The following is a 21,235-nucleotide window of genomic DNA, read 5'->3' on the forward strand; positions in this document are numbered from 1 at the left end:
CAGCCTCTCAACCAAGCGCAACACTCATGTAATGTGCTTAACAATCTCTGGTGGCTGAAGCTGATTTCCCACCTGGAGGAGATTGTGATGAATTCCCCTGAGCTGCCTTTCTGTTTCATCAGATTCCAACTTAATTGAGACAAGGGATGCAGTTTCAGAATTATCCAACAAAAGCATTATTTTTAAACTCAGACAAGGAGAAAGCACTTGTGCTAGACAAGACCTCCTCTCTTCTGCATGCACCTGGCTGGGAGTTGCAGTATCCCTCTACCTTTCATTCAGGAGAGCAAAACAAACAATATGGCTTCTAATTATTTGCCATTAGGTATTTTTAAAGTTTTTAAAAAATGGAATGTAGTTTCTGTATACTTAAAAATAATCTGCCAATTAATATCAATATATTATGTGCTAATTAGTGCAAACCTACTGCAAATGAGTACTATATCAGCCTCAATAAATACAGTATCAAAGTACTAGAGACAGGATCTTGCAGTATATTAAAAATGATGCAAACTGTATTTTGGGGACAACTTCTGGAGACCTTTCAGAAAGAAACAAAAATTATGGGCTTGATTATAGCTAGTCCTTGCGTTGCAGCACACATTTGAGATATAGCAAGGTGGCACAATGGAGTAAGAAACCTCTGGTCCCTTCCTTCCATGCCCTCAGGATTGCTGCCCAGAATCACAGCCTTTGTGCTTGAAGGAGCAGAAGAGATGGTACTTAGTTGCTTTCATCTGGGTGCACCTCAATGGAAAAGTGGTGGGGAAGGGCACAGAGTAGGTGGAGACATGCCTCACCCCTCCAAGTACCATCTGTGTTGTGCCCCTTAAAGTGATGTCAGAGATTACATCCTCCTCTTGCACAACTGGGAAGCTTCCCTTTAAGGCAGAATGTCTCTCTGGGGTGAAGTGGCTCTGCATCATGCCTACTGCAGTGCCGTAGCTAAGTGCTATGATTTAATCATGTATCTTTTTGTATAAAACATCTTCTTAGTAATTTCTCAGTAGATAAATAATGTGCTGCAAATGCATTGGTTTCTTTGCTCTTTTTCTATTACTGTGTTGCAGTTTAGACACACTTTACGGTGATTTCCATTACAAATGGACAGCTAATACTTATATATTGCCTCTTCTTGAAATGGGAAATACTATAAATACTATTTATGTAACAACTGAGGGTGATACATTTCCAGTTTTTAATAACATTCACAGTGGTATATTGTGTTACAAATATCTCTTGCCATGGAAATAATTCAGATCAGAAAAATCTAAATTATTCAGAATTTTCATATTAGTTCTGACTTTGAGGTGAAATCCTGGCTCCACTGTAGGCATTAGAAGTTTTGCAATTGACTTCATTGGGACCAGGACTTTACTCTTGGAGTTTTAAGTATATTGCTTTGTTTTGTTTAAAAGTCTGCATTATTGCTGTGATGGCATAGGCACATTCCACACCTGAAGAATTCAGTGCATCAGACTATGGACTATCTGTTGGGATTGTTAGCCTTTCAAAATTCAATAGTTGTTAAATCATCCACGGCCTGACAGAATTCACTGAACCTATCGTTTTGGAGCAAAGGCAAATAGAATAGCCAGAAAAAACAAACAAAAAAAAAAACCAGAATGTTGCATTCAGCGATATGTACAGAAGTTGAAGTGTTTCATATGAAATACTGAAAGGGTTAAAGAAATTTTATCAGGTATACATGAACTAGATCTGGCACTTTTAGACTAAGGGTGTTTCTACACTGGGCAGTTAACCCAGGTGATTGGCACCTAGGCCTCAGCATCTGGGTTATCCTAGTCTGAGTGTGAGCATTCCCACAGCAAAGCCACGCTCCTGTTACAGTGTCCTCTCTGTTTCTGCACTCACATGTGTGTGTGTAGGACCGTAACCCATGATTCTTTGTGCTGGGATGAGTTCTTGTGGGAGAACTCAGCTGTCCTTTCAGGGGGGAACCATGGGACATGCATGAGAGGATTACCAGGATTCACATGATTTTTCAACAGTGTGACTTATCTGGCTAAGAAGAGGCCCTGATAGTTTATGGAGTCCCAGAAAATCCCTCTTAGCAAAAAGGTGTCATTGTTAAACATTACATCCCCCAGAACAGATTTATATAGATTCTTTTATAAATTTCCTTTTTCAAAATATTAGAAAAGATTAGTCCATGTTGTGAAATAATGTTTTGGCAAAGAACATTTGAAAATAACTCAATCTTCTTTTAAGTTACACACACATCTAAAAAGCATCTTATCTGAGCACTAATTTTTACTCTAGTTGGTACACATGCAAATTAAAGGAGACAAATGGATTTCTCTTACACTTACTTTAAAAAGAAATTGTCAGCTTGTCAGACTCCATGGTGCTGCTCAGAGTACAAGGAATCGCAGAAGTGTTAAGGAATAAGTGCTAAGGAATCATAGAAGAGAGAGATGGAAAGCCCTATAAGGTCATCCAGTCCATCCTCTTGGATTGTCCTCTCTCCCTGGTACACGTTAGGGTTGGTATCCCTGAAATCAGGGTTTTGTAAGGTAAATTCTGACGGACAGAATTGCTATAATACACATGTACATTTACAAAAGCATTTATGAAATATTTTAGCGTGCTTATCTTACCAGTCATATTCCTTTACAAACGAGAGCAGCGATCAGGTCATTACACACTCAGGTGCTATGAACTGCATCCTCAAAATCTGAGACTCAGCTGAATCCCTTTAAAAAAAATCAGGTCCTAAATGTACAAAATAAGAAGTTATACAGTTCTGAAATAAATGACATTCCTGAAGTAGAGTTATTGTAATTTAAAGGTAGTATGTGAACAATACTTCACACACACGATGGCTACATCTACATTTGAGCCAGGTGATGTGATTCCTTGTGTAGATGTACCTGTGCTGGCTCTGCTCAAGGTGGGGTGCTAAATATAGCAGTGCATCTGGGGTAGCACGGGCGATGGCTCGGGCATGCTATCTCGCTAGCTCAAGCTATGTGAGCTGGGAATCTCACCTCCCAGCTCCAATGTAAATGTAGCCTCAGGATGAAATCTCGGCCCCATGGATATCAATGGCAAAACTCACACTGTGGGGTCAGGAATTCACCCATAGGATAAAATCCTGGCATAAACATCAAAGCCAGTATATGGGCTGCAGCTCCTAGCCCAGCATGCTGTAAAGTGAGGTTAGTAGGACAAATCCTGCCATCCTAGGGCAGGCTGTGATATGCAAGCCTGTCTCATTGTGCTGCAGAGAGCTTTTTACTACTCGTTACTGGACATACACTTTCCAAAGAGTGCCTAAACACATCACCAAATTTTGTGCTAACTGTTCTCCTCAGCCTGAAGCCTTTGAGTGAAGATCATGTGTGCTGTCTCTTTAATGGGAGTTACCCACCACTGCATCATGTATGCCTAGGAAGATTACCTGTAGGACACACATTTTAGTTGCACTGCTGTCATGCAAAGACTTGTGGCTCCTTATATTTTTTCTCCTTTACTTACCTGTGTAGACAGAAAGGATTTATCCCTTAATAGATAATATTAAAAATGAAGTAGTAGAAGGCATGTTAGAATTTGCATATTGTTCAGTTCAACGCAAGCCTTGTAATAAGTTTCTATGTAATTGGGTCCAAACTTTTTATCACAAAATGCATTTGAAAATCTCTTTGCCAAAGTTAGTGGAATTACTGGAGTTAAAAATACCCACATGCCTTTAAATAGAAACAGTCTGTGTCCAGCCCTTACACAGTGTACAATGAAGAGCTCTCCTCACCGTACATGGCTTACAGAAGGACCAGGCAGAATTACTGGCCCTGCACACATCAGAGCAAAAATGCTGTTCTGCCCCAACACACATTAGGAGTGCACAGTGTTCAGAATGTGGTAGAAGAAAGGAGGCATGTTCATAGTAGAATGGTACAGTCTAGACCTATCTACTGCTATATCTATCTAAGGTACTTATATAGCCCCCATTATTGTAGTATCTAAGTACCTCAAAGTCTTTAATTTATCCTCACAATACCCTTGAGAGGTAGGGAAGTGCTATTATCCCCATTTTACAGGTGGAGAACTGAGACACAGACTAAGTGTGACCCAAGGTTATGCAGGAATTGATCTCTGGTCTCCAAAGTCCAAAGCTACAGCCCAAATTACTGGACCATTGTTCCTCTTCCCCTCACTTAGAATGAAGAAAGTCTAAATAAAGCCGAACTTCCATGGGTTGCGGGGGAGTGGGGCTATTCTCTCTCTAACTCTGCATTCCCTGTTCTGTATGGTGCCTCTCCCCATGGCAGTTTAGAGAAACAGTTTGGGATCTGGTGTGGGGATTGGCAGTGGATTCACCACTCCACAGCTCCAGAAGCCTTATACCTCCCAGGCTGAGGGTATTGAAAGAGATTTACAGGAAAACCAGCTAACACGAGGGTGTAAGATAAGCAGTGTCCCCACCTAAGCGTGCCACCAACATCTCTTATACCTTCCTGTTAGAAACTTTTGTCTGGTGCATGCCACCTTCCAGCCACTCTTTAGGATTTTTATAACCTGTCTGTGTCTGTTTTCAGCATTTGTAAAGTGGGGATAATAATTAGAGCTGGCTGAATAATGGAACCAGTTATTCATGAATAACTTATCCAATTTGGCACAAAACAATCATCAGATCACTTCAACAAATAATGTTTGACCATCTTAGACAGCTGGTTGAATAATGTGAAAAATCATTCACTGAATAATTTAAGGGACAAAAAGATGCCAAAATCTATCAAATAAACTTTTGGGAAATTATTTGGTCAGCTCTCCTGATAATACTTTCAGAGATTAATGAGGATTAATTTTAGTACGACTCAATACTTTGAATATGTAAAAAGATAAATGCTATTCTTTACACTCTGCAATCATATGGTCCACAGTTCAATCAATTATTTTTCTGAGCATGTTTTACATGTATTTTGTTATTACATCATTGGAGTCTAGAAACACATGCATCCAAAAATAGATGCATTTGTTACTTCATCTGAAATTATCAATATATTGTTAATTTAGATTAGTATCTTCTGATATATATTTATGCTAATGTAAAACCAAGATTCCCACACAAAACATTGAAATATTAATTCACAGTAGTTGAAAATATTTTCTAAATATCTAAATACCAATTAACTCCTTTACTGTCACAATGAGAAATTCCAAATTGAATTAATAGGAATTGCTGTTTGTCATGGCACGCATGACTTTGAAGCAAAAGACATGGCAAATACATGTGTTTCAGCTGTGGGAGGCCACCAAACTGCCATCTGACTTCTAGCTTGTGGTATGTCAGAGTTCAAAATCAAGGGTGTGTCATTCTTTTCATTTCAAGGAGTTGCATTATTATTATGCATTAATTATTTTATATAATGGTATAAAAGGTACTCATTATTCTTGCCACAAGCTCATTCAGTAAAGAGGGCCAAATTCTAGTTTTCATTATGGTTTGTGGACAAGGGTATTAATTGAATTGTAGATTTTTAAGGCCAGAAAGGGACCATTTTGATTATCTAGTCTGAACTCCTTCATAACACTGGTTATAAATAGAACTACAGCATATTTCTTAGTAAGATATCCAGTTTTGATCTTCATATGATGGAGAATGCATCACATCTCTAGATAACTTGTTTCAATGGTTAATTACCCTCACTGCTAAATATTTGCACCTTATTCCTAGTCTGAATTTATCTAGCTTCAGCTTCCAGCCATTGGATCTTGTATGTGTTTTGTCTTCTACATTGCAGACCCCTCTACCATGAGATATTGAGAGCTAGATACTACTGTCAATGCACATCAAAACATTCACTGATATCAATGAAAGTTTACACAAAAGACCAGGGGTAGAATATATTTTTATGTAATAACTACATTTTAGTTGCCATTTATTTTTATTTTTATTCATACTGAATTATTGCTTCCCCGTCCTTCATTCTCTTTTTCTCCCTCTTCTCAGTCTTAGTGTGCTTCCTCTGTTCTCGCTGCATTTCCTTCCTTGTTGCATCTTCCAGTTGAGTTGCTCCCTTTACCACAGTCTAGCCTCTAAAACAATCAACCATGAAATTGTTAATGATGACACTGAAGTGTCATCACTGGGCATAAGTGCAGGAACTCTAATGACATCAGCTGCGTGTCAGACAGTTCACTTCTCTGATTCCTTGTTTCCACTGTCCACTGACTCAGGAAGGTTACACTTCCTCAGTTGTACTCAGTTCATATTAGATGTTCTTCACCAACCGTGAAGTCTAGAAACTTCTTTTTTTTTAAGTGAAACCTTACATTCTGAATATGTCATGCAGTACACATAAATACATTAAGTGGGCTGGATCTGGCCTGGAAGTTATAGGTTTGACCTTCTGCACTGGTTTATGGGTGCTTCTTATCATTTAGATAAAGAAGATACAAAATGTTTCCTGAAAAATCAAGGGCATATGCTTCAGAAATCTCTACAATTAATGGATCAGATTCCCTCAAGGACCAGAATCAGAATCAGGATTAGCAGCCAGGAGAGTAATTTTGAAAGGCAGTCCCACCACCTACAATCAGTGAAATGCCGTGACAGAGAATTGTTCTTTGCATCACAACTGGACAGACTAGACTGCCTCTGGGACCAACAGCTTAAATGCAGGTGCTGGGATGAGGAAATGGAGAAGAAGTACTTTTGATACCCTGACCAACTCTACAGATGTATCTACAGGGTATCTACAACTCTACAGACCAACTCTACACATTAAACAGCACCTGTAAATGAAATAGAACATGTACGACAAGAGTAGAATGGTTTGGGATGGAATAGCAATTACTCATCATAACCCTATGGGAGCTTTCTGGAAGGAATGGGTGAAGCTACTATGACCAGTGATGCTCACTGATCTAAAAGAATCAACATTTGACCTCTACCTGTACCCCTAAGAAAATGATCAGACACCAAAACTAGCACTGACTCCAACTTTGAAACCTGACTGATTTGGGGTCCTGAAAACTAAGGGTTATTGAATTCCAATGGGAGCTGGTCCACCAACCTCTCAAAGACTTAGAAAAGGGGAGTTACCATGAATTCATCACTAGCTCAGATGACTTGTCCATGGGGACCATTAAAAATCCTTCTCCAGAGCAAACATAGCTTTTGGAAAAGACAAGATAGTTTTGATAACACGTCACTGCTGCACGTCAAAGATAGAATAACTTGTGCACCTAAAGTGAAATTCCTTGAAGTGGCTCTTGGCCATTCAAAGACTGCATAAGATGTGTATATGGTGCTGAAAATGCAATAAATAGTGATGTCTAGGAAAGCACATAATCAATATGTCTTGCTTTCTGAATGTCATCAGAAATATCTGAAAATCTCTCCATTGTTGCTTCTTATTTTCTAAATCTAACTTAAAGAATGAATGGAGCCCAATTTTCAAATTTAGATGACTAAAATTTCATATTTAGGCATTTAGATGCCAAACACTAGTATTTTGTGCCAACTTGGGTAATTAATCTCCTGAATCAAGCATGTATACATGAAAATCAGGCTCTTATTCTAAAGAGGAGATGAAGTTAGAAAAACGGTTAACTCTTGGGAGTCTGGGAGCAAAGATTCACATAAGAAATAACTGATTAGTTTCAAGTGATTAATCTAAGGCTGAAAGGGACCTTGAGAGATCATCTAAACCAGCCCCATATGCTGAGGCAGAACCAAAAATGCCAACACCATCCGTGACAAGTGATCATCTAACCTGTTCTTAAAAGCTTCCTATTCCAATGCTTAACTGTCCTTATAATTAGATATTTTTCCCTAATACCTAACCTAAATCTCCCTTGCTAATGAGTAAATTTATTGCTTCTTGTCTTACCTTCAATGAATATGGAGAACAATTGATCACCATCCTCTTTATCATATTTTAAGACTGTTATCGGGTCCCTCTTCAGTCTTCTTTTTTCAAAACTAAACATAACCAGCTTTTTTAACCTTTCCTCATAGGTCAGGTTTTCTAAACATTTTTCCATTTTTGTTGATCTCATCTGAACACTTTCCAATTTGTCCACATCTTAAAGTATGGTGCCCCAAACTGGACAAATACTCTGAGGCCTCACCAGTGTCAAGTAGAGCAAAACAATTACCTCCCTTGTCTTACATACAACGCTCCGGTTAATACCACTTCAGAGTGATTTTAGCCTTTTTTTGCAACTGCATCACAATGTTGAGTCATATCTGTGATCCATTATAACTACCAGATCCTTTTTAGCAGTAGTATCACCTAGCCAGTTATTCCCCATTTTGATTTTGTCTTCCTAAGCGTAGTACTTTGCACTTGTCTTTGTTGAATTTTATCTTGTTGATTACAGACTAATTTTCCCATTTGTCAAGGTTGAATTCTCCAAAGTGCTTGCAACCCTGCCCAGTTTGGTGTCATCCACACATTCTATAAGCATACTTTCCACACCATTATCCAAGACATTAATGAAAATCATGAATAGTACCGGATAGACCTCTGCAGGACCCTACTAGATCCATTCTGCCAGTTTGACAGAGAACCATTGATAACTACTCTTTGAGCATGGTCTTTCAACCAGTTATGAATTCACATTATAGTGTTATCATCTAGACATTTCCCAAGTTTGCTTACATGAGTATATTCTCATCCTAGTGTATTGGGAATTACGCAGGTGAATTTTTGCATATGAAAATGAAAATATATCCCATAAAATTGTTTTTCTACTCCTTCTAGTTCATGCCATAATTTTGCTTTTGCTTCCTGCTCAGCAATATTATTCACTATATTGCAAATGGTAGGCTGAAATATAATTTGATCAAACAAACTCTGAGGTGAATAATGATTTGCCTCAGCTGCAGCTCATTAGAGCTGATTTCATTTTTTCCAAATTGTATTACAAGGGCAGCTTATCAGGCAGTCAGTGTATTCCTCGATGAAATGACTGCTCTGCTTCCATACAATATTTTGCCTCCTCTGCTAGTTCACTGGTTCATCTCTTTTTACATAGTTGCAGGGTAGAGCAGACTCGGTTTTTTGCAGCAATTTGAACTTGTAGTTCCCACCAGCAACTCCTCCTTACTGCTGCCCCATCCCACTCATACTTTGGTTCATGTTGAATCATCTTCCCATTCCCAGGCCTGTGGGCTCAGGGAGTTGCAGCAGTAGACCCTGTTCTATCTCCTTCATAGCTTGGGAAGAGGTTGCAGCATACTCTTTTTCCCTCATCTCTCGAAACACCTGATCAGTGCTATCCGTGCTCCTCCTTTCCCTGGTTGCACATTTTGCTTCCCTTCATTTCCTGTCTCTGGGTCCCCACTGTGGTGAATGAAGGAGGAAGCAGCCAGCAGGTGAAGAAAGAGAAAAACAGGATCAAGAAAAAAAGGCAACTACTGGCTACCATTTAGCAACTACAAGTGTGCAGAGAGCAAACCTGCGGTGGAGAATTCTCCCTTCCTCCCCTGGAAGAGGAATGGACTTGAAGTAATGGAGAAGTCCAGCGTTGGCTCATTTCTCTTATCCTCTTTTCACCCTTTCTTGGCAGAGTAAAGTATTGATGCAGAGAGTTTTTCCTCACAGAGCTTCAGAATCTGGTACAGAGAAATGTAAAGATGAGCTCTTCCTGTTTCTTGGCAAGTAATCCCTTTGAAGCCTCATTTAATCCCTCTAATATAGTGGTTCTCAAACATTAGCAGCCCAAGAACACCCGTTTTGATTTAACATTTTTCAGGGACCCCCAAGCCCCCATGCTCAGCTCCAAGCCCTACCCCCACTCCACCCTCCAAGCCCTTCCCCCAAAACCCCACCCCACCTCTTCCCACCCACCACCCACTCACTCCATCCCCCCTGCCTCCATCGCTCACTCTCCCCTACCCTTACTGAGTTTTACCAGGGGGCAGGGGGTTGGGATGCAAGAGGGGGATGGGGGCTCTGGGAGGGTGTTTGGGTGCGGGAGGGGTTTCAGGGTGTGGGCTCTGGGAGGGAATTTGGGTGTGGGCTCTGGCCGGGCAGTGCTTACCTTGGGCAGCTCCCAAAAGTGACTGGCACATCCCTCTGGCAGCAGCTCCTAGGCGGGGGGCCCAGAGAGTCTCCACACACTGCCCCTGCCTGCAGGCACCTACCCCACGGCTCCCATTGGCCGCAGTTCCCAGCCAACGGGAGCTGCGGAATCAGAGCTCGGGGCCGGGGCAGAGTGTGGAGACCCCTTTCCCCCCTCCCCTAGGTGCCGTAGGGATGTGCTGGCTGCTTCTGGGAGTGGCACAGAGCAAGGGTAGGCAGGAAGCCTGCCTTAGCCCCATTGCACCGCTGGACTTTTAGCACCTAAAATCTCCCCGTTTGGAGTTAAGGGAGGGAGGGGGAGGAGTTGATCAGCGTTGCCCGTGGACCCTCTGGAGTACCCTCAGAACCCCTCAGTCCCCAGTTTCAGAAATGCTGCTCTAATATACATTCAAATAAGTAAAAAATAAATGTTCCCTCTTCCCCTCCAAGTGTTATGTCCCCTCTTTCCTCTAGAAATCCTACATTAAAAGAAAGACTGAGGGGAAAAAAGGCTGACCCCTGCTTTTGCCCCTGGACTGGCCGTATGAAAGGACCAGAGAGGCATAAAAGGGCCCTAAAAGTGCTGACTCTGGCTGTGGGAAGATTCCCCAATACAGGTATTGTGGGAGACACCCAGAAAGCTGTCTCCTGAGGATCCCCTCACAAGCCCCGGTGTGCTGGGGTGAGGCTTGGGGATTGGAACACAGGGCTGTGCAGGAGATACTGACTGGTCCCAGGAGTCTCCTGTAACTTAGACAGGTCTCCAGGGCTTTCTATATTACAACAGGTTTCAGAGTAACAGCCGTGTTAGTCTGTATTCGCAAAAAGCAAAGGAGTACTTGTGGCACCTTAGAGACTAACCAATTTATTTGAGCATAAGCTTTCGTGAGCTACATACACTTCATCGGATGCATACTGTGGAAACTGCAGAAGACATTATATACACAGAGACCATGAAACAATACCTCCTCCCACCCCACTCTCCTGCTGGTAATAGCTTATCTAAAGTGATCACTCTCCTTACAATGTGTATGATAATCAAGTTGGGCCATTTCCAGCACAAATCCAGGTTTTCTCACCCTCCGCCCCCCCACACACAAACTCATTCTCCTGCTGGTAATAGCCCATCCAAAGTGACCACTCTTTTTACAATGTGTATGATAATCAAGGTGGGCCATTTCCAGCACTTCATTCCCCAGGGCAGCCAGGATCTGAAGGGTGCAAAGGTGGTTGAAATCACCAAAGCCCCTGCATGTCCTTGCCTTCCTTCCCTTCCACTTCTGTACCTCCTCTCTTTAAATCCCACATAAATATCAATAACGGTTCCTGCCTCACCATCCCCAATCCCTCTTATCACGTTTGCTTTCAAAAAAAAAAAAAAAAGTGAAGTGAACTTTTCTCCTATTGTTTCTGCTGCTGCTGCTCCCTAATGCTGAGTTGTGCTCCAGCAGTGATCAGCTCTGAGTGCTCGCTGATCCCATTGATATTCTGAGCCAACCAACACTGCAGCCGACAGGTGAACTCCACTACAGAGGGGAAAAGAAAGATGAAGGCCATTTAAGAACTAGATAAAGAAAGCACTCATGCAGTTGTTCCTTAAAGTCTATCACCACAGTAAAACTGTTCACTGTAATGTACCTGGCAGACGATTTCAGGAATTTGGCTAGGCTCTTGGAAAACAATTGTTACAGTACATTACACTTAACATAATTATCCCTCTGTTACCTTTTGCTCTCCCTACCTGTTTGCTGTTTCCCCCTGTTGTCTCTCATCTTGTACTTAGATTGTAAATTCTTTGGAGCAGGAACCGTGTTTTTGCTGTGCATCGAATGTGCCATGATGGAGCCCCAATCTGATTTATGGTCTCTGGCCACTACTGTAATATAATAATAATGTACTCAAATAGGGCCAAATTTTGATTACCTTGTACACACAAACAAGGTGACTAGGATTTCAACTACCACGTCAATATATAATCAAATAAATGTATAAATGCCTATATTAACGAAAGAGAGAGAGAGAGAGAGAGAGAGAGAGCTTAAGGAGGATCCCTGATAAACAGGACTTACTGTTTATCAGGGATAAAAAAAAAAGACAAATTATTTGAAGTACGTCCCCTCTCTATACCCCCCAGCTTTTGCAGTTCCCTCAGTATGGAGAGCCATGAAAGACTTACCCCGCAAGCAATGCTATGTCTGTCATAAAATGAAAACAAACCTTTCAGACTCCTCATTCTCTTTCCCCTCAACTCCTGCTTCTGTCAACTTGCATTATACATGGAGAATGCAAAAATTTTAAGACATGCCCTCTGGTTTAAAAAAAAACAAACCCAACCACCTCTCACACAGCATTCCAATGTGAGCTGAATTAATCACAGATAATTGAGGTTCTAAGTGGCAATACTTAAAACATCATATAAATCGGTTCAACAAACTCAGTGACAAATTCAACAAGGAAAAAACAAAAAGAAAAGAAATGGAAGTTCCTGTTGTGATAGTTTCCCCCAAAGCCATGTCTTCCACTATTAGAGAAAAATCCTACAACCTTCCTATTCATAAATGTAGCGGAAGAACTTAAATGTAGAAGCTTACTCATGGCCATCTGTACTAAGGAATGCATCAATGCAGACCCCCCAAAAATCAATTACTATATTTGTGCAGTTGTATGTAGTAGTCAAAATCAATCCTAGGGGAATGCAGCTGCACATGATGCTTCTTTGAAGGCCAGAGCTCTAGGGCTGGAATTAGTGGCAATAAAGCACTTAATAATAGTATAATAAAAAGAAGATTGTGGAATGGGTGAGAGTAGTAAAAATCTTATGAAAGCCTCCTATTGGGGGGATAGAGGGAGGGCAATTAGAATTTAGGATCCCTCTGGGCAATTCTCACACTTCATCTAAAAATATATAAGAGCAGCACCGGCAGTAGCTGATTTTCTGAGATTTTCTGCAACATGCACTGTACGGTAAGCGCTAAACACATACAGTTCGTCTGGTTTATGTGCAAAGATTCAGCTTGCCAGTGAACTATGTGTAGTACTATGTATGTTGTGTGAGGGCATCTATGCTCATACACTCCTTTTTCTTTCAATAAAGTGGTTTGGTAACTGAATGACACCGGGGCAGAAATGCTCTATACAGTGAAAACAATTCTCCTCTTATTTATACCAGTGCAAATCAAGAGTAAGTTCACTAAAGACAATAGAGTTGCACTGGTGTAAACCTGATGAATGTGAGAGGAGAATCCAGTAACTCCACAGAACAGGTACAGTGGCAGTTTCTACATTTTTCTTCCAATGAGCTTCCAGTCATAACCAAGATGGACCACATCTAGAGCAGTGGCTCTCAACCTTCCCAGACTACTGTACCTGTTTCAGGAGTTTGATTTGTCTTGCGTACCCCCAAGTTTCACCTCAGTTTAAAACTACTTGCTTACAAAATCAGACATAAAAATACAAAAGTACACTAGGAGTGAAAAATTGCTTACTTTCTAATTATTATCTTATAATTATAAAATACATAAATTGGAATATAAATATTGAACTTACATTTCAGTGTACAGTATATAGAGCAGTTTAAATAAGTCATTGTCTGTTTGACATTTTAGTTTGTACTGACTTCACGAGTGCTTTTTATGTAGCCTCTTGTAAAACTAGACAAATATCTAGATGAGCTGACAAACCCCTGGAACACCTCTGCATATCCCCAGGGGTACAGGTACCCTTGGTTGAGAACCACTGATCTAGAGAAAAGAAGAAAATTCAGTTTCCATATCCATTAAGTTCTTAGTCTCTGATGACATTTTTTATAAGAGTGCAAATTGCAGTGGTGGTTTTTTAAGTATACAGCTATGTACTATGACCTGGACTGGCACCACCAACTCATTTCACTATAATGTATTTGGAAAAAGTTATTTATTGCATTAGCAATCCCTTTAATAAATGCCTTTTAATGCCAAAAAGGAAGAGATGATTGTTATACGAGATTAGATTGTAAATATGCAAGGAAGAGGAGCATGTTCTTCTGTGTGTTTTTATGGTCTGTACGTTTGCCTGAGTTATTATTATGGTGCTACCATAATGATGTTTTAAAAAAATAATAGAAATAGAGTAATACTCTTGGACTCTAAAAACTACTTTAGACTCAATTTGGTTCTGTTAAAAATCCTTAATAATTAATAAAATAATAATAAATTAGTTGAAAGAAAAGTATATGGAACTTTGATTTCATATTCCTGAAACTAAATTAAGGAATGTTAACATGTGTTTCTCTCCCTCAGTTTAAGTCTCAAAGAGACAGATTCCTTGCAGAGACACCAAGTTAAAAGTTAAACACAGCTACGCTGAATGAGTTCAATGCAGCCTAGAATGGCATATATGCCTACTGGAATGGGTCAATAAAAGACACAGATGTATTTTTAGGCCATTTACTTAGGTGCCTAACTCATATTTGATAATTTTGGATAAAACCTCTTTGAGCCTCAATTCCTTCTAGACATAAGATTGGTATAATAATAATGATATGTCAGGAGTGTTGTGAGGATAAATTAATTAATTAATGTTCATTAAGGATATGTCTACACTGCAATTAATAACCCATGGCTGGCCTGAGCCAGCTGCCTGGGGTGGGGTTAAGGGACTTGGGCTAAGGGGCTGTTTAATTGTGGAGTAGACATTCTGGCTCGGCCTGGAGCCTGCAAGGTGGGAAGGTCTTAGAGCTCAGGCGGCAGCCCGAGCCTGAATGTTTACTCCACAATTAAACAGCCCCTTAGCCCGAGTCCCACAAGCCCAAGTCAGCTGGCATAGGCCAGCCATGGGTGTCTCATTGCAGTGTAGACATACCCTAAGTGTATTGAAATCCACAGGTTAAGACTCTACAAAGTTTTAATGTTAAATTAATTTATCATTAAGGACTAGCTGAGGTATGAAGATACAAAACAAAGTCTTTTGCAGATCAGAAAGAATATTTTAGGATATATTTTTCTTTCAACTAATTTATTTTTATTTTTATTTTTATGTAGGGGTCCTACATTAAAACGCATCAATGGTATTAGCAATACCAAATCATTAACTGAAGCCATCAAATGGCAAAATTAAAAACAAATAAAGGATGGGAATATTCTTAGTGATTCCTTAAACTGATCACTTCTTAGAATCTTCTATCATTTGAATATTTGTTGTTCGGAGTCTTTTCAGACTGAGTATAACTGTTCAGATTTCCTGTAACTATAGTACTGTATATAAATGATCAGTTTGATACTGGGGGCCGAGATTTGACATTGTCAAGGTTAATTTTTATTCCCTTTAGATGGATCATAGATGCTGACAAATCAAGGGATGTAGACAGGTTGAACTCTAAGTCAATGTCCAGCTAAACATTTCAGTAATTTTTTCAAGTACTGTATGTAGATATGCTGTACATGCTGCTAGAGGCAGGGCTGACAATTGAAGTATCACTTTAACAGCTGCTTCATTTCACCATCTCTCGGCTCATAAACTTTATTTTCAATGAGCTTGCCTGGAAGGCTACTAAAAAATGACCTCCACAGAATGCTAGAAAGACCTTGAGTGTTGTCCGGAGTAACTTTCTTGGGCAATGGAAGGCAGTGAATAATCCTGTGGCATAGACAATAACCAGGATGTAGAGAAAAATATAACTCTTTATTGTCTGGGCCTTCTGATGAGAACAATCTGCATCCTCACCCTGAAGCTGTGTCTACAGAAGGAGTTTTTCCGTTGGTTGATTAGTTAATCCACTGTTCGAGAGGCGGTAGCTACATTGACGGACGAATTCTTCTATCCACCTAGCTGCAGCTACGCTAGGGATTAGGTCGGCCTAATCATGGTGCCCAGAGTGCTACAATTTTTCACAGACCTGCGTGACATAACTAGGCATATCTAACTCCCATTAAGCCTGACTGTCACTTAGAGTACACATGCAGAGTATTAGTCATATGGGACCAGATCCTGAGGTGGTGTAAATTTACACAGATCCATTAAAGGTAATAGAACTATGCCAGTTTACGCCAGCTGAAGATCTAGCCTGTGATTAAAGTGGTGTGTAGCAGCTACATGCCTAACATTAGTAATCCATTCAAGGTATTTGTCTGCAGATTCATGCACTAGTGTGAAAATATGCTCAGTTGTTTCACACAATAGCAGTGAACCTGCATGGCATAGAAAGAGGGTGCAAGGGGGGTTTGTGAACCATACTACAGTAGGAAACAAGGACAAAGTGCGGTTATGGAAATGGTAGTCAGCATCTTGCACCATTTTCTGCATTGCATGCAGACAAACACCACATTTGCTATGCAGCCCAGACTCAAATCAGGGGTGATGTAAATGGTGGCATACATTATATTTTGCTAAGATACATTGGTGGGAGGGGGCTGCTGTATCTTACACCTTCCTATTTCCTCCTGCTGGTTGCTCTTCTGTCTGCCGCTGGACCCTTCCACTAACTCTCACTCATTTGCACTCACTTTCACTGCCTCATGATATTGTAACTTCTTCCACTATTTATGCCACTCCTGAATTTTGCCCCAAAATCTAATACTTACCACTCTTTAGCCTTATAAAATCCCATTGCCTGTGAGAACATTAGTGTCAGCAAAGGTCCTGCTGCTGGGACCGTTTTTACCACCACATCAGCATGTAGTAAAAATGTGTCTTGCTGTGGGAGCTATGTCTGTGCTAGGGCTCCCACTGGTAGAGCTACAGGTTTGTAAAGTTCTGTAGTGTAAACACACCCCTACAGTGCCTTATATGTTCAAGAGCTTTAAAGACATTAAGGGGATTAGTGTTGTTTATTATTTGTACTATGGTAGTGCCTAAGGACCCCAGTCATGGATCAAGATCCAACTGTTCTAGGTGCTGAACAAAGATGGTCTCCACCCCCGAGAGTCTATAATCTAAGATGAAAGATAACAAGTGGACACATGAATGAGTGGAACGCAAGACAATAAGACAATAGTGGTCCGCATGATAAGCAGTGGTCACAGCTATCCACTGTTGAGTGGGTAGCTGAGTAGGCATCAAGACAAAGGAGAGCTTCAAAAAGGACAGCCAGGTGGCTTTGTTGATGTTTGCAGGGAACTCAAAGCCATCTCACCATCTTCTTTCAAATCCCTCCTTAAAACTCTCCTCTGTTGCCAAGCCTACAAAAAATATAATATGGTTAGGCAGCTGGTAACCACAGCTAGATTTTGTCACAAGGGCTCAATTTGTCACAAGGACACAGCCCATAGTGCTTCTTGTTAGGCCCTACAGTAGGAGCATTCCATGAAGGAGCTGTAGCCACAATTTCCACTCTTCTTTCCCTTGATCCTGGGGTAGTAATATTTTATGCCAGCATATATTGCTACTAACCATAACACCCTCACACATACATAGGAGGGCTGGAGACAAGGCTCCCCCTATTTACCACCCTTCCCACTCAGTCCTTGTCTGTTTCCAAAAGGAAGTAACCATGTCTAGGTAGCCCAGGTAGAGATGTAAGCAAAACAAACATGCAGTCCAGTTTAACTCTAGCTAATGAATATTGGAGCTCCCATCTCTCAGTTATGTAGATACTGTAGGTATTATCTTTGTTTTACCGGTGGGGATGCAGGGGTACAGAGAAGTTGTAGCTTGCCCATGGCCACAGAGTCAGGAGCACAGTCAAGAAAAGAACTTATATATTTTGACTATGAGTTCTGTGGCTTCTCAAGTGTGTGTGTCATGGAATATAAAAGGGGAAAGGAAGACGTGGCCAGGGACAAGGATTCTTGAATCTGTATTTGGATTCACAGTGTTTGTTTTGTTGAAAAGCTGTTATTGTGAACTTATAGATGTGCAGCTAAGACAGCCAAGACAGTAGTAAACAAACTAAGGGATAGAACAGTGTCTTTATTACATATTGTTTGTCTTGCACACACGAATCATTTTCCTTCCCTGGTGGTTTTGGCCAATGCAGGATCTGGTTTCTCCCAACATGTGCAAGTGTCTGTCTGGGTGCTTATGTGGTCCCCATCACCATTGCATTTGTAATCTTAATGGATGTATTTCATGTCACCCCAATGGGGGAGAGAAGTTTAATTATCCCAAGATTAGAGACAAGCAACTGAAGGACAGAGAGATGAAATGACTTGCTCCAGGTCACCTAGAAAGTCTGTGGTATCGACAGGAATTGAAGCCAGGTCTCCTCAACCCCCCAGTCCAGTGCCTAAATCACAAGTGCTTCTATCCTCTCTCATGCCCATTTCATACTGTTTGTTTTCTTACAAGTTCACTTTAAAAACCCTCTCTTAAGTCTGATGGAAACTGAAGAAAATGAATTCTGTAAACAAATTTCTCGCCTAATTACCCTTTTCAGTTTTCCATACACTGAAGGAGGCATTCTTCTGAAACATTTGTCTAAAGAATTCATTTGCCTACATTAATATTACTAATACTTGTTTGTTGAAACTGAATAATAATGCTTTCTTGTAGTTAACATATAGAATCAGATCCTCACCCTGTTATGCCTGCAGCAGCTGATAACTTGGGAGATGAAAACCACTGAGGACTCCCCTGCCCCCGAAAATAGGAGCAATCCCTGGCTGCCTCTACACCCAGAGTATTCCTAGGGCATTGTCAGGGTGCTGCTGAACTTTGGAAATCTCCTGATACTGGAAAGGTCCCTGGGAGCAGCTGGGCATAACATGAAGCAGCCTGAGGCTCATCGTTAAGTTCTGCTGGGATTTTGTCCCAGAATTGGAAAGCCACAAAGTGGCTTAAGAGCTGGCCATGTTTGAGCACCCAACACCCAGCTATGCCAAGTGTATCTAGTGTATCTCAACAGCATTTAAGGGGGTAGCCCAAATGATACTATACTATAGTATACTATGCTATACTATAGTGTGAATAATATTTAAATTATATGTGTCAGAATGTACTTTTATATAGCACTTTCCTTAAAACATTATTGAATTTTTTCATGTGCTGCATTTTTTGCTACAGTTTTTTTTCTTTCTTTGAAATTAAAACATAACAAAACAAAAGGCAGCAGTGGAAGGTAATGTAGGGTACATTTATCCCCTTCGTTCCATGCCACCATCACATTGCATTACATCAGTTTTCTTTCCTTTGGATATCAGTAATCAGGCCAAGATAAAAAGCAATTGAAAGTATATTTTCAGAGGCGGTATCAGTCAGTTTTGCGGCTAGCTTTTAAGTTGCCTCTGTAGCTATCTTGGATAGTGTGAAGGTCTGTCCAGGTTACTTTATCTTTTTTCAACTTGTCTTGGATTCAGAGGAACTTTTACTTTCATATGGTACAAAAAGCAGGTTTCTTAAAACCTTGGCATTCTTTTTCAGCACATGCTGGCCTTATGACATCCCTCTTTGTGATATGCTGCACATCTTACCTAAATATTGAGTTGACTTTAGAAATACTTGAAATCCACAAGTTCAGCTTCCGACCAAGGGTCGACATATTCTTCCATCTCTATGCACACTATGGGCTACATTTTTCACTGGCCCTACACAGATCTGCAGAGGGTGAGCGAGCAAAATAAGCCATCTCTCCTTGATTGCTGCACAGGACCTATTCACAGTTTTTGAACTTCATGAGCACAAGGTTTGTTCCAGGATTGTACCTCTAATAATGTTAGTGCCCTTAAAGGGGACAGGATGGTCAATGACGTGTCCATGTCCTTGCCTCCATTTCCACACTGGTCAGCCCAGCTGGGCTGGCAAGGCTGATAGCATGTACTGCAAGCTTTTAAAGAGTACCATTTGGGGTGCTTTGGCCCTTGTTCCCACATGGTTCCTGAACCATTGTATCTGAATCAGGGACAATGACTCTACAGCTGCTGCTCTGGAAAAGACTGGAAATACATGATCATACTGTGGCCCGTAGGTTAAACAGTCAAGCCCAATGTATTTCTTTTGGAACAGAGGCGTTGAGAAGTCTTTGGGCTCAATACAGGGGTAATGGCATGAAATGTAATGGCCTGTAGTATAAAGGAGGTCAAACTAAATGTTCTAATGGTTGGTGAGAAATCACATGCTTTTCATTGTATCCTGTTCTAAAGTTATTTGGTCTCATCCTTAATAAAAAAATACATTGGTTGTTAGAGCAGTGGGATTCTCGAAGTTCCTAAGGATGTTTGGATTATATTATGTTTATTGTGGTTGAGACATTTTTAAATGCAGTAAAGTAGGTTCTGATATTTATTTCACACTTCTGATTGTCACAGATTAAAGAGCATCTGGCCAAAGGACAGAGGATGCTGGCTGGTGATGGAATGTCCCAGGTGACCAAAACACTGTTGGATTTAACTCAGAGGAAAAACTTTTATGCAGGGGATCTTCTGATTTCTGTGGAAATTCTCAGAAACGTGACAGACACATTTAAAAGGGCAAGTTATATCCCTGCATCTGATGGTGTCCAGGTAAGAGAAATTCTGTAGAACAGGATAATGATTCAGCTACTGTTATTTAGTCAATGTTCAGCATCATCTATTTGCCCCAAGAACAAGTTAAATCTGCTCAGGAGGTGTAATAGAAACACAGTAAACATTAATTATGAATAGGGTGAAGTCTAATAGGGCAAAAGGACTCAGCTACATTTAAGTGAACAAACATCTTAGAACAACATAGTGTGTCAAAAGTACAAAATTCTTTTTTATAATGATTATTCTAGTAACTTTCCATTCTCAGTGGTGGTGGTTTTTTATTTCTATTTTTAATTTATTTTTATTTTTTTACATCAAGCAGTTCTGCAGCATTGTTTATTCTAGTTCCTTTCATTTGAAAATCTATCCAGGATTAAAGCTCATTAAAAGAGCACAGGAGTGATGTATAGTGCATTCGACATTGGTGAGGCCTCATCTGGAGTACTGTGTCCAGTTTTGGGCCCCACACTTCAAGAAGGATGTGGATAAATTGGAGAGAGTCCAGCGAAGGGCAACAAAAATGATTAGGGGTCTGGAACACATGAGTTATGAGGAGAGGCTGAGGGAGCTGGGATTGTTTAGTCTGCAGAAGAGAAGAATGAGGGGGGATTTGATAGCTGCTTTCAACTACCTGAAAGGGGGTTCCAAAGAGGATGGCTCTAGACTGTTCTCAATGGTAGCAGATGACAGAACGAGGAGTAATGGTCTCAAGTTGCAGTGGGGGAGGTTTAGACTGGATATTAGGAAAAACTTTTTCACTAAGAGGGTGGTGAAACACTGGAA

The 21,235-nt window shown here is 40.6% G+C and overlaps 1 protein-coding gene across 8 annotated transcripts in view; it reads left to right on the forward strand.

Annotated features, from left to right (window-relative positions):
- Positions 1-21,235, forward strand: part of ADGRB3 (adhesion G protein-coupled receptor B3) — a 625,089-nt gene that overhangs the window by 288,430 nt on the left and 315,424 nt on the right. For all 8 annotated transcript variants that reach the window (XM_048846018.2, XM_048846015.2, XM_048846019.2 and 5 more), the window contains one exon: positions 20,255-20,449. In XM_048846018.2, coding sequence (XP_048701975.1) covers positions 20,255-20,449 — 195 coding nt within the window. The remainder of the gene's footprint in view (positions 1-20,254; positions 20,450-21,235) is intronic.

This window comes from Caretta caretta, chromosome 3 (assembly GCF_965140235.1).
Source record: "Caretta caretta isolate rCarCar2 chromosome 3, rCarCar1.hap1, whole genome shotgun sequence".
Lineage (NCBI taxonomy): Eukaryota > Metazoa > Chordata > Testudines > Cheloniidae > Caretta > Caretta caretta.